Here is a 14,497-nt window from a genome sequence, read left to right on the forward strand (position 1 = left end):
GACTCTGTCTGCTCTTTACGGTAAACTGTTGGTCGTCATGGGCATAGCTTTTCCGATGTCTGAAGTGATATCTACACACATTCCTCATTCGTTTTACGAGGTGACATTTACGATTGACTTATCTTTTATTATCATTTCTTTTATACTCCACGTATTTTACTATTTTATTTTTTCTTCAGGGTTATTACTTGTACCTTTATTTCGGAAGTATGGCATTTCTTTTTTACATGTACGCAATGCTGCTCAAGGGTAAGCCCACGATGACACCGGTCAACAATAATTTCAGTAAGTATTGTGAATATTCCGCGGTAAAATAAAATACAGCCAAACATAATATTTTATGTGTTGATAATCGTGTTAATATATATACAGTGAAACCTCTAAATACCGGACACTCTTGGTCACTGAAATATTTTATATTCAGAGGGTTCAGATTGTAGAGAGTTTGTAGTTGCCTCCCAAGAATACGTCCTCTATTGGGAGGTGTTAGGACAGGTTTCAATGTATATAACTTACTATTTTAGTGGGTTGATTTAATTACTTTTATCGTGACACGCGTGTCGTGTATATATAGATAATTCGGTTAGCGATTCATTATCCGGAGATGGCTCGGAAAACAGCGATGGTGACTCGGAATATTACGAAGACAACGACGACTTCACGAACACCGGTGGCGTTGAAATGGACTATTGGACATCGTACAACCCGAGAACCCGGAGACAATCGTCTCACCTTGTGTTGCCTTCTACTTTCCAGCATTACGGGAGTTTCTATCTGAGAATGGGCGCTGTGGGTTGGTTGAACATATTAATATAAATATATTATAACATATTATAATATTATTGTATAATAAAATTATGCCCGCGACAACTATTATCTATTGGTCACAATGGCACGTAAGCCCTCCGTTCCTCATTTCGTCAATATGAAATCGACTAAGACATTTAGCATACGAAAAACGATTATTGAAAAACAATATAGGTATTTCAAGTTTAATTACATTTTTTTTTTTTTTTTTACAATATTTATTTATTCAATCTTTAAATGTGTTTTTTAATTTTTACAATAAGTTCAGCGCTGTGATAGGTTGGAGGCTTGAAGGAAGAATCAGGGGCGTCATTTCAACTTTTTTTTGTTGGTGCCAAAATGTTTGCAGACCATTCAAATCATTACCAGGCCACATAGAACATTTATTATTATTTTTTTTTTGGGGGGGGATGGGTTAAGTAGGGAAAAAAACTGTAGAAATATACTAATATTATTCGTTATTATAATGTTGCAATAATATTATTAAACAAAAAATTGCTGTCTGGGAGCCAGTTGACGTAGTTACCTACCGGCTACCGGCTATCTTATTAAGGCGCCCGGTGCCAATGTGATTTTGACCTCAAAAACACGGTTTACGGGAATAATGATCCTGCCCTGTAAAGTTAACCAAATTTGATAATTTTTTTTTTTATTAATAGAGGAGAATATTCTACAGCCCGCATCGAACTCTTTTTTCGATATTTTCATCTCAAACTTAATTATAAGTCTTTAAAAAAAAGACAATTTTTAGCTTTTTTTATAAATTATTTTATACTATTATTTGAAAAAAATACAAAATCAGAGATCGATGCGGGCTATCGGAAATCTTCTTCTTTCAGATAAAAAAATACTCATCAAAATCCGACAATTCTATAAAGCTTGAGAGTTATTCCCGTAAAGTAATTTTTTTCGATTTAATACACCCTATCAACCACCCCTAAATAGTTATCGGGTAGTAGATTAGTGGAAAAGTCTTATAATTGAGGTAGCAACTAAAATATAAAATTTAATTTTCAAATTTTATAGAATTGTGGAAAATTTGAAAAACTGGCACCGGGACCCTTAAATGTTGAAAACATACCACTCAACAATTTTTACTACTGTTTTCAGTTTTGGTTCAGACTTTTAGAAACCGCTAAGATATTTTGGTTTTGATAAATTTTAAATGTCGAAGGCAATGCCATACTGATGTAGATTTTATGAACGTTACGCATTTATGCATAATGATATTAATAATAATAATAATAGTAGGTATGAGTTTAATAACGTAGTTTGATTTTTGATTTTTTTTGTTTCCAGCTTTTGGCATAGGTAGTATGATATATTCTGGACTTGAATTCGGTCAGTACTTCGAACTTGAACCAGCTACGAAATGCCACAACGTGCTTCTGGTGCTCACTCCAGCAACAAGAATGGCATTCATATTTATACAGATGTACTTTATATTTTTGAATGACGAGGTGAGATTCATGTTTGTAAAAGATAGATGGAATAAATTTTTTTTTTATGAATTTAATAATAAAAAAATCAAAAAAAATCCCATATTATGCACTGCTGCAACACTGAAATTTATCAAATACGTCTTAATTATTCTCAATAATAGGTTAGTAATAGTATTGAGTATATATTGTAAAAATTGCATACTCAATGGTAATATTAATAGGTAGGTACTCATGCAATCATGCCACATACTAACAACCGACTACAGTGTAGGTATGTGCCTAAAAGAGTACTTATTACAAGCTATTTCGTTACAGTGTTATACTGTTATGTAAGTTGAATTAGTATTTATTAATAATTACAATTAATTGAAATGGTCGGGTTTAAATGCGTAGGTAAGTATATAAATTATAAGTCAGTGTCTTAAAACAAATTTAAAAATAATTCTGTTTTTGTAGGTATAGTCTTAACAAATAGTTATAATTTTAAAAATAATAATACTATTGTAGAACACAGATTTATTGAAACGTAAAAGAAAAATTATTTTTTTTATTCTATTTAAAAACCAATGTATAAATTAAACAATAAACATATAACAATAAAATAAATATGGGGTCCTGGTATTGCTCAGTTGTTGGTTTTGTTTTTCCCGACGCTTTTGAAAACTACTAGGAATTATTTACTTTTGACCCCCCCCTCCCCAAAGTACCAACTAGATTCATTTTCCTATATACCTAATATACCTAATTGATAATATTATGTACCTATTCAACATTTTCGTCGGTTTTCTCAATGCAGCAACAAATGAGAGTGACGCGTCACCGGGTCTTGGCAAAGTTTGGACTTATGCACATGATCGGCACTAATCTGTCAGTATGGCTCAATGTACTCGTACAGGAAACCAAACACGAAATACTAACATTTTACAATCCGGCAGACAATTCTATCGGTGTCGACAAACAACCAAATCATTTTTCACGTAAGTCTATACAAACTGATTCAGAACAGTACGGGTGTCAAGTAACTAGTGCGGTCTTTACTCGGAATTAGTAGGTATTTAAGCATAATAAGTATTATTAGATGTACTACATAATATAGGTAGGTATTTAAATAATAAATTGTATTTAAATTGCCTATATAAGACCCCTTAATAATTTTCTAGCCGTATCAAACAATATCATATTCTCATAGATTATAATATTTATTTATAAACATACGCTGTTAATCAAGGTCTTAGAAGATCCCGCTGTTAACATGCTGGTTGTTATTAACTCTGTGATTGTATTTGGACCATCGACCATGATTATATTATATTATTTTATATTATTTCATGCCAATGCTATTAATAAATGTGCTCATACTGCTTTTTCCCTCTGTAAACATTAAACAATAATATTAATATCTCACACCTCTAAGCTAAAAGTACGTATATGCCTTTTGAGGTGTTAAGAGGCATCTAAGAGTTTATCCTTGAGCATTATTTGATTCTACAGGAAAAGTTATTTGAAAATCATTAATTTATTATTATATTTTGATGATATGATAAAAATAACAAGGTGATTCAGAAAAAGTTATTTTTCTCAAAACTACTAAATTGTTGCTTACTGCTTTTTGGCATAGGAGGAAATTGCTGCTGACGTCACTCGAACTGTTGTGAGACCTAACCAAGAGGGTTTATATAAATTATGATAATAATAATTATATTATGTAGTTTTGCTTATAATATTTATAAATCATTCTTGGACTTAACTTTGCAGTGTTCAAAAAGTGGACGACCACCACGACTCAGTCACCGGCGTCGGCCATGTCGTCGGTGGCTGACCGGCTGCGGCGCAGCATCAACACGGGACCGCACCACATCTACGAGTGCCGCCGGACGAACATCATCGGGTCGCTAGTGCAGAACGCCAGCCCATTCCTGTTCCCGTGCACGATCGAGTACAGCCTGATCTGCGCGGCCATTCTGTACGTAATGTGGAAGAACATCAGTCGGGTGCACGCGGACGTGTACCGTCAACGGAAGGCGGAACGGTGTGAAAACTTGGCGCAGATCACGCACTACCGGAAGTCGCCGCACTACTACTCGGTGGATTGCGCGCAGGCGCACAAGGGCCTGTTCGTCGGCATACTGTTCTTGGTGCTCACCATCATCTCGCTGATACTGTTCTTCGTGCTAATATCCCGCCCGGAGCTCATCACGTTTGCCGTCATGGAGGTGAATGTCTGCGAGCTGTCGCTGTACGGTATGACCACGCTGGCCACCATTGTCGGAATGATGCAGGTCCGTACGACAATATACAATGTTTATTACCTATAAGTAAAAGTACTCAAATATTTTATTTGTGGTGAAAAACCCTTTACTACGCAATAGACTCTCAAACATTAAAAATTATGTTAATATTTTTTTAAATTTATAAACAAAACTTAATCTCATCCTAATATTTTTGATTTCAAATTTGTATGATAAAAATTCCTTTTTTCGATATTTTAATAGGTGTTTTGATTTGAATTGCGAGACGATCATTATTTTTAACTATTTACATAGCAAAGCCATTGAATGAAGAATGTCCCTGGGAGGAAACGTAGGAAGTGCTGTGGAATCTAAGTATAAGGGGTTGGCGTAATTAGTGTGGAGTGTGGTTAGGAAGATTAAAAAGAAGAAAGCCATAGGTTCTCATGCAGGAGTACCAGTAGAGGTAGAAAATAACTCAGGAATAAGGTGATTAACTGGTTTATTTAATCATATGTTAGTCGAAGAGTATATTCCGGAAAAATAAAAAAAAATCATTTTGGTACCCATATGTTAGGCTGGGCATTAACGAATTAAAAAGTTAAAGTTAAGTTAAAAAGTAAATTTAATTTAAACTTTTTAACTTAACTAGTTACTTATGGCTTTTCATTAACTTAACTGTTAACTTACTAAATGTCTTTTAAATTAACGAATTCATTTTTCATTTTAAGAAGTAAGTTAAGTGATTTAATAGTAAGTTAGTAAGTAAGTTAATTTATTTTGTTCTTAATTTTATTATATTTCACTATTTGGGTCTATTTCGTTTTCATGTCAAAAAATATTTACTATGAATTGTTTAAAGTTAAAAATGTATATCATTCTAATCTAACTTATATGGAAATACTGTATAAAGTATACACACTACAGTTTATAATTTAGTTTTGGGTTGGAAAAAAATAAAGTACGCTAGCGTTGTATAAACAAATTAACTTTTTTGAACTTCATAAAAAGTTAACAAAAAGTGTGTATTAACTTTTAACTTAACTGAGTTCAACTATACCTAGTTAAATTAACTTTTAACTTGTAACTTTTTTTTATTAGTGCATATTAACTTAACTTAACTGAGTTAAAAAAAAATCATTAACTTTCCCAGCCTTGCCTGTATGCTGGGTTAGGAATAATGCAAGGAAGATATTATACAAAAGTGCGAAAATTATAAAGTTAAAAGAAGTGTGAGTCATAAAGTTGTATGATGATTTGGAAAAAGGTTATTGAAAAAATATTAAGACTACGATTTAGAGTACATACCAGTTTGGGTTTATAGCAGGAAGACAAGCGATGTTTTGTATTGGCCAGGTTGTGGAGGGATTATTAGAGGATCCAAATTCCGTAGTTTATACTTTGAGCCCTGCAGAGTTCCCTAATAAATGTGAACCCTCAATTCCCTCACCCTGCGTGATTATGATAAATATGACAATCTTGTACCTACGTATAACATGAATGTACCCTATACACCACCGCAGGTCAGGCAGCTGAAGTTCGACGGACTGCGGAATCTCGAGCTGGACAACATACTGCTGGTGGGCGCGCAGACCGGCACGTTCATATACAGTACGTTCACGATAATCAGCGGCCACTTCACCGAGGAGAACAACACGATCCTGGTGCTGATCACCGCGTCCGCGTCGCTGGTGCAGACGTTCTGCCAGACGGTGTTCATACTGGACGCGTCCCGGCGGTCGTGCGTCACGCCCGACCAGATACGCAAGAAGCCCGGCCGGGAGATCGTCACGTTCCTGTTGGTCAGCAATCTGGCCATGTGGGCCATCAACACGCTGGAGAAGTCCCGGGCCGACTCGCACCCCATACAGCTGCACTTCTACGGCCTGTGGGCGTGGACCATAATCACGCACGTGTCCATGCCACTGGCAATATTCTACAGGTTCCACTCGACCGTGTGCCTGTGTGAGATCTGGAAACGATCGTACAAGATCAAACCGTCGTTCATGTAAAAGCGCCACGTCCTCCGCCACTGTGCCACAAAATCCTTTAATATAAGCGTATTATAAGCGGTACTACGGGGGTGGCAGAGTAGGCAACTGCCCCCCCCCCTGCGAACCGTACCTGTATTAATAGATAATTCCTTATTAACGACCCCCCCCCCTGAACATATAGTTAGATGGTTAAAATATTTTCTGCCCCCCCCCCCCCCCTGCACAGAGGGTCTAGTACCGCCTATGAAGCGTATAATATCAATAATATTATTATTACATATTCGGTGGGGTCGCTTCAGGGACCTGTTGGGGTTCGTTCCCGGTTTGGTTCCCCAGCTCTTCAAAATTTCAGTTGCTATTAATTATAAAGTGGTTACCAGTTTCGATATAATATAATAAACAGATGTGTGTAAATTCTGCCCGATATTAGTAGGTAGTGTAAGTTCCACCTCAAAATGTTTGTAGATATAATTTAAGTAAATGCCTAATACCTAATTGGTTGCCATTTGACTGTTTTGATTCCAGTTTGGAAATGATTAGGCATTATAAGGTATTATAAGGTAAGCTAAGTTGGCTCCCGTTTAAATTTTAGATATACGTTAACGTGTAGCAATTATTGCTATCCAAAAAACTGTTATAGAAATGGAACGATATCTAAATCGTTTTCTTTTAGTTCTACAAGGGCACCTGGGTACCTGTTAGAATTTCTAAACCGCACGACTGACATAAATGAGATCTACAAACTCTAGTCCAACAATTCACTACTGAGCGTTGCTATGACTAGTGAGTCATTAGTCAATTATTAGGTACACATTTAACGACTTTACTAACAACAATTGTGTAACTGTCAGAATACTCTTGGCCATATATAAGGTACCTATTATATCTTTAGACTTTAACCATGAGTATAGTTTTGTTCTGGAGTAGTACGACAGAAACATTGGTACGAATTTCCTGTCTTGTTAAAAAAAATAGAAAATACCTAATTGGTAGAACTGTTTTGGCTATTTTTCAAATGTAAAAATGTATTAATTATTAATTAATTTTTAAGGTAAAGTCGTTAAATATATAACTACATAGATAAATAATAATGATTAATAACTACATTTTTATTTTGTGCATAATTTATTGGTTAAAACCTGACGGAAACCAATTCGGTTCACGTGTGAATGAAATGTAGGTAGATATTATGGCAATTATTATTCAGTGAGATACCTAATATAGGTAGAGACTCGCTGTTATAACCAGTCGTAAATCATTCCACACAATCTATAAATTCGATTTAGCAAAATTAAGCGTTATGAATGAAGCTTACACTTAAAGAACTAATTCGTGTGCAGTGAGGCATAGACGCACCAAAGGTTACGGATAATTTCGTTTTATTATTTATTTAGGTACCTCTACCTATATTATAATTATTATAATTAAAATTATTATTAATATTATGATTATTTATTTAGGTACCTAGGTACTCATATTATTATGTTCCATTTCGTAGAAGATATCGAATTTTACTGAACTTTATATAGTTATTAATTATTATTATTGATCAAGTTGTCAGTAAAAATGATATTTAGTTTGATAAAATAATCTCTTATTCTTAGTCTAAGCTTCGATGTTTCACATCTGTAGGTGTATACAAAAAAATTATGACCGGACTTTGTGAATGCGAACGCGGGAAAAAAGTAAACTTATATAAATTATCTATTATTGGAGAATTTATTGTAAATTTTTATTTATAAATAAAACATTCATACATTAAAAATTATTCTCAGTAATACCTTTTTACACCTGCTAATTTTGGGTAGAATTTGCAACCACTCATTTATACGAAACTGGCAAAATGGTTTGTATTTATAACTTATCAAAACTAGTAACTACCATAACTATCATTGATTATTTCATTATAAATTGGTAAATTTTGAAAATATTAACATATTATTTGGAAAAAAATAACAGTTCCGGTTTCTAAAATATTTAAATAAGAGTTACGGCAAGGTTTCAATTCCAAAACCAATCTTATTTGGTACGGTTCCAACTCTTTTAACAGTGTGTCTTTACGTGATACAACCACCATATCAGTGGCGTATCCAGCGGAGGGGCTGAGGGGGCTGCAGCCCCCCCCGAAATGTTAAAAATTATTTTAATGGTCTATGATAGTAGCTCAAAAAGTCTTAAATTGTATTTAAAATATTTAAAAATGTACAATATTATGTATTAACACTTTTCAGCTATCTATTACGTATTTAATGTGTAAAAGTGTAAAATTTGATCAGCACCTCCCGAAAAAAAATCCTGGCTACGCCACTGCACCATATATAGTAGATATTATTGTATTATTATTATTATTATTATATTATATTTGTTATATTAAAATAATTGAATGACTAATATATTAATATATAATAATATATATTATACATATATTATGTTAATATCGACGCCCCAGTTCAAAACTGCAACAACTCGAGATAGGTAATATAACAAATCCTAGGTTTGTACTAGGTAGTTAAATTATTGACCAGATGAGAGCATTAAATGCATTTAATTTAAAGCATTAAATTTCAATATTATAATTTACATTACGTTACATAGAGAAACAATATAGAAGTCACATTATAGGTACCCGATAAACCAATATTTTGAGTTGTTGCAGTTTTGAACTTAGGCGTTGATATATTGTATTGTGGTGGACGGTTCTAATAATATTTTAAATGAATCGCCCAAGTATGTACTTTTACTTATTATAATATGAAAAATTTGAAATATATTTCATAACGTTAAACCAATTTTTCGTACCTACCTACTTACCTAATCAGTAATCTGTGTTTACTTAGGTACCTAATTAATATATTATCTACAGTATATTTACCATGATAAGATATAAAAAAAAATCATAAATAATCATTATGTTTGTTGTAATACATCGTTGATGTGGTGATTATGGATCAATTTAAAATATTTTTGATGAGTGGTGTGGACATTGTATATTATATTGCAAAATATAAATTCTGCAAGAGTTTTTTTTTTACTTGGTGTAGTCGGCTACTCCAGTTATACATCCATAGGACAACTATAGTTAGTATACTGTATAGTCCAGAATACAGTATTTTTTGCCATATAAAATGTAATATAAATATTGACTCTTGGGACCTGACATTACCGAATTCTCCCACCTCCCTTAAACTTTTAACTGGTTTCAAAATGGTGTTTTCAAGTTTCACGGCAGTGTTGCGGTGTAACCACTTTGCAAGCAATGTGGTTTAATATTTACTTAAACCTCCGAAGCGATACATTGTTCAACAGCAAAATTAAGCATGATTAATTATAAATTCTTAACTTAAATTTTTCAGTACCAACCATTTTGTCCCTGTATAGTTTTTATAGCTTATATTTGCTCAAAATAAATGGTCTTTAAATGTAAATTAACCATATTGACTAGATTCTAGACACCGTTATCTACATTCCATGAAGCAAACTTTTAAATAGTATTACAGGTAAGAACAATATTAAAAAAAATATATATAATATATAAACCAATGGAATGATAAAGGGCGATGACAATTAAACCATTGAATAAAACTGTTTTAATGTTTTTGTTTAAAGATAGCTTTGTTTAATTATAACAAATAATAGATATATAAATATATCTTATTACATTTCTAAAAATAAAAATAATTACATAAAAATAAATTTGTAAATTAGAATAATTAAATGTGGTTTTACTATATTGTAACTATATTGTGGTGGTTAGAATAAGAAATACAATTAAAAATTACCTAACCATTTATTGGTTGTAGTTTACCACAATAGATTCTTTCATAAAATTTATAACAGCAATAATTATTATATATGTATATTATTAACAATAATCATTTAAATTATGTAAATTATTCCAAAAATAAATTTTTTAAATCACATTGGTATAAATACAAATAATATTATATTATAGGTATACTTCAATAAATAAAAATACTAATGACATGTCACAGAACACATTGATTTTATGTTTTATATAATATAGGTATTAGAATATGTATATAAAGAAATATTAATAATGAAAAAAAAAATTGCTTTTTAAAAATAAATTTATAGCTCAATATCGGTTTCTCAAACACACTGAGCACCTGCTGATACGCGTTTGCAATGTATTTTGTTTGAGTGTCTGGGGCCGGGGCTTCCTGAACATATCTCGGTCTTCGATTGTAGACAACCAGTATGAATAAGCGGTAGTGTAGAAGTTACAGCGTCCTATTCCGTGGCACTCAATAAACGGTCTTGGTCTAAACTCTTCCAAGCACGAACCTGGGCTGACCAACGACTGACCGCCACCATCAGCACCGGAATCGGTATGCTAAAAAACAAAACCAACAATTACTTTCTATTTGCATGTTTGTATTATTGCATATAAAATAATGGCATGTTGCTATGTTGGTGGTGTGCTTATATTTTTTAAATAGTTGGCCTTCTAGGTTGTATAACATTGGGCATGAAATAACTGTGGTCACCAATATGGTAGAACATAATATGTCATATTTATTATATTATATAAATTACATTTAGATGGACTATCTAGATAATTATTATAAGCACAATATCATTATATAAACTCAAATTTTTCTATGAGAAAAACTATAGCCTTATGAACATGCTACCTATAAGTTATTTAAGTAATCTATTTAATAAGCTCCACTATGAACAATGCAAATAAAAATAAAAATAACACTATGTTAATACTTTTTTAAAGTATTATAGGTACCTACTCACACCAGTTAGTTAAATATCAATAGTTCCTTATATTAAAAAGTCTAATAATATATTAATTTTATTATATTATAATTGAAAATTCGACTTTTATCAATCATTTATAGTCATGATGATTATAATTAGTGTTATGTACATTATCGAATACTATAAATACCAAAACCTACAATTGGAACCTATTAGTTTCAATAATTATTTTTACTGTATAATTTTTTGATGAAAATAATGTATTATTTTTATGTTACTGACCATGATAAAACTGTATCCAATCCACAACTCACTCCAACCATTTGGACATTCAGGTATGGCCATTGATTGACTGTGCACTGCAATTACTTTTGTTGGAGCTTCACACACAGAACATCTTTAGCAATGAAATTTAAAAAAAAAAATATTATCCTTAAAATGTATATTAAATAACATGTGGAAAAATAATAAAACAATTTTAACTGCTCTACACCGACCTTGATATGAATTTTGAAATATCTAAACCTAGAATTGGTGTCATCATTAAAGGCATTGGCTCTGGAGTACTTAGCCAATAACTGTAATCATTTCTACTTCCATAATTACATACTTCGTTTACATCACAGAATAAGAATGGCATTGTATTGAATTTTCTCAAACAACTACCCGGTGCACCTAAGATGGCAATATAGATACATAAAAAAATTATGCTGAAGAAATTAAATTAAACAAATCATTTATAACTTGACATTTTTTCGTTTACCTAAATCTTGTCCATGTGCTTTAGCATTGCTCATAAAATGTAAAAGCGAATAACCGGACCAGAGTTGAACAGTGTTCTTTGGACATGCTGGAATAATATCCGTTTGGGAATGATATGTAAAGAAATTACCTTGGTGTGGCTGTGGTTTCATTGGCAGAGCATCACTACCAGGTGATCCAGGTCGACCTAAATGTTACAAAAATCATACCTAACAAATTAGCAATGAGTGATGAATTAAATACAATTATATAACATATATAATTAGCTTATATTATATAAATATAGGTATAAGGTATAATATTGTTTTGCTGTAAGAATAATAACTTAAAATAAAATAATTAATAAAATATTATAAATTTATGGCATGCGTTACCAGTATATCCTCTCGGACCATATTTTCCCTGGTTTCCTTGTCTTCCCATTTGTCCTTTTAAACCTTTTAGACCTACAATAACCAATTCAAATAGAAATTGTAATAATGTATGTAAATTAATGTATTTTCAATCAAATATTTGATTGATGATTTTATATAAGGTATATGTGGATTTTAATACCATAACAATGAAAATATTATACCTTTTTTTCCAGGTAAGCCAGGGAAACCATCATCACCATTTTCTCCTTTTAAGCCATCACGTCCATTGTATTTGTTCTCACCAGGTTGTCCACGCAACCCTGTTTTATAAATATTTGATTTGAAAGCCTCAGTAGGTATTATAATATACAGTTTTTAAATATATATAATATATATTTATAAATTATTAAATGTTATGCTTTGAAAAAATCTAATATCAGTGTTATATTCATTTGAACTTGCCTGTCAATCCTGGATATCCATCTTCACCGGGCATTCCTCTAAGCTGAGTTTCATTATAAAACAGTGATTCTCCAATATCTCCTTTTTTGCCCTGTGGATAAGGTGAAACAATGTTGAGACAAAATATTATGTAATTATATGTGTATTGTGTATATATTTTATATTCTAAAATAGCTCTGCAATATCAGCTGTATTATCTATAAAGTTAAAATAATTGTAATTAACCATAAGCCTTAGGTACGAACCTACCTATGTAAACTCTTATATGAACACTTACTTTAATACCAGGGATTCCCATAAATCCTGAAATTCCAGGTTGTCCTGGTATACCTTGTATTCCTTTTAAACCGGGAACACCTAAAATACATATATAGTTGATCAATTTATTTTAATTTTGAAATGTTTGCAATATCATCTACAGTAGGATTGTCTATTGATATACTATTTTATTAATTTAATTAGCCATTAATCAACAATTATATTTTTACCATTATAGAGTATTATGGACTAATTTATTATTTTTTTGAAGTGTCACACTATATTTAAAGGTACTTGTTATTCCACTTAATTTTTTTTTTTAATTTAAATATAATTTTTTGACCAAATCACTGAATAACAGTACCTAATTAATAATAACTTTTTAGTAGTTACCCATACATTTTACAAAATCATAATACTGCACAAAATAACCGTTATTTTGCTCTGGCAATGCACTAAATCATTCTTCATTTTTATGATTACCCTTTCTATTTAAGCGATTTTGATTTACATAAAAATTATGTAATGTGTATGGTGTAAGGAAAAACAATTAAGGGAAATACAAATAAAAAAGAATTTTTAATAACCGATATGTCTAATAATATAGCTATAAATAAACTTACATAACTAACAAAACATTAATAATAAATACCTGTCATCCCTTCAAACCCAACTTCTCCAATTTCACCTTTTTCGCCTTGTAACCCAAATAATCCAGGCGAACCAAACTCACCCTGTTCTCCCTTTTGGCTGTATAGGGAAGTAAAATATTATGTTGAATCAAAATAATTCAGCTTTATTAATTTTAAGTACCTACCTATATTTTGCAATACCAGGTTCACCTTTCAACCCTTTTAACCCTTGTCTGCCGGGTTCTCCATTTTTTCCTGGTACACCGTTAGCTCCAGGTTCACCTTGGATAGATTCACCTGTGTATGAAATATAAAATTTTTTTATAGATTTCATAATTATAAATGAAAATAAAATAAAATCATCGCACATTTGTGTCATACAATAATATTTATAGTCAAAACAAGATTACAAGCATAAGATTTTGTTGAAAAAATTTAAACAATTATAAACAGACTATAATAATATGGGAATTATATTATATTATTGTACACACTATTATATTATTTTAAAAAAATATTCAAACCTCTAGGACCAGATTTTCCTTTTTCTCCTTTTGGACTTATTCCACGTGGTCCAGCATATCCTGCAATCTGATAAAAAAAAAAAAAAAAACGATGAAAAAGCACAAACAATTATTAGTAAAGTAATTAAAAAATTAATCTCAAATGAATATAAAATCCTTACTAAAAAAACTAACGATTTTAGTATAAAACTGAAATTAAACTTATCTAATCAAATTCACAAGTAGAAAAAAAATAAAATTCCTTACTAGTAAATTTCACTTTTTAAAAATTACATGTTTTAATATTGTATGATTATAACTA

At 31.5% G+C, this 14,497-nt stretch overlaps 3 protein-coding genes across 3 annotated transcripts in view; 2 read left to right on the forward strand and 1 right to left on the reverse strand.

The window, feature by feature from the left end:
- LOC100161523 (proton channel OtopLc-like) overlaps positions 1–7,433 on the forward strand; it is an 11,463-nt gene extending 4,030 nt beyond the window's left edge. Inside the window, exons 4-10 of the mRNA XM_001951318.5 lie at positions 1–100; positions 180–285; positions 575–793; positions 2,107–2,267; positions 3,046–3,226; positions 4,005–4,528; positions 6,001–7,433. Of these exons, the coding sequence (XP_001951353.2) occupies positions 38–100; positions 180–285; positions 575–793; positions 2,107–2,267; positions 3,046–3,226; positions 4,005–4,528; positions 6,001–6,489 (1,743 nt within the window). The 5' untranslated portion in view covers positions 1–37 and the 3' untranslated portion in view covers positions 6,490–7,433. The remainder of the gene's footprint in view (positions 101–179; positions 286–574; positions 794–2,106; positions 2,268–3,045; positions 3,227–4,004; positions 4,529–6,000) is intronic.
- The window catches only part of LOC100571091 (proton channel OtopLc-like), a 134,955-nt gene that overhangs the window by 6,447 nt on the left and 114,011 nt on the right, over positions 1–14,497 (forward strand).
- LOC100163579 (collagen alpha-5(IV) chain) overlaps positions 10,065–14,497 on the reverse strand; it is a 54,384-nt gene continuing 49,951 nt past the window's right edge. Inside the window, exons 51-61 of the mRNA XM_001951301.5 lie at positions 14,197–14,263; positions 13,858–13,969; positions 13,693–13,790; positions 13,060–13,139; positions 12,783–12,873; positions 12,542–12,640; positions 12,339–12,410; positions 11,966–12,151; positions 11,700–11,877; positions 11,485–11,599; positions 10,065–10,825 (exon numbers count right to left, since the gene is read on the reverse strand). Coding sequence (XP_001951336.2) covers positions 10,568–10,825; positions 11,485–11,599; positions 11,700–11,877; positions 11,966–12,151; positions 12,339–12,410; positions 12,542–12,640; positions 12,783–12,873; positions 13,060–13,139; positions 13,693–13,790; positions 13,858–13,969; positions 14,197–14,263 — 1,356 coding nt within the window. The 3' untranslated portion in view covers positions 10,065–10,567. The remainder of the gene's footprint in view (positions 10,826–11,484; positions 11,600–11,699; positions 11,878–11,965; positions 12,152–12,338; positions 12,411–12,541; positions 12,641–12,782; positions 12,874–13,059; positions 13,140–13,692; positions 13,791–13,857; positions 13,970–14,196; positions 14,264–14,497) is intronic.

The sequence above is a fragment of the Acyrthosiphon pisum genome, chromosome X (assembly GCF_005508785.2).
Source record: "Acyrthosiphon pisum isolate AL4f chromosome X, pea_aphid_22Mar2018_4r6ur, whole genome shotgun sequence".
In the NCBI taxonomy this organism is placed as follows: domain Eukaryota; kingdom Metazoa; phylum Arthropoda; class Insecta; order Hemiptera; family Aphididae; genus Acyrthosiphon; species Acyrthosiphon pisum.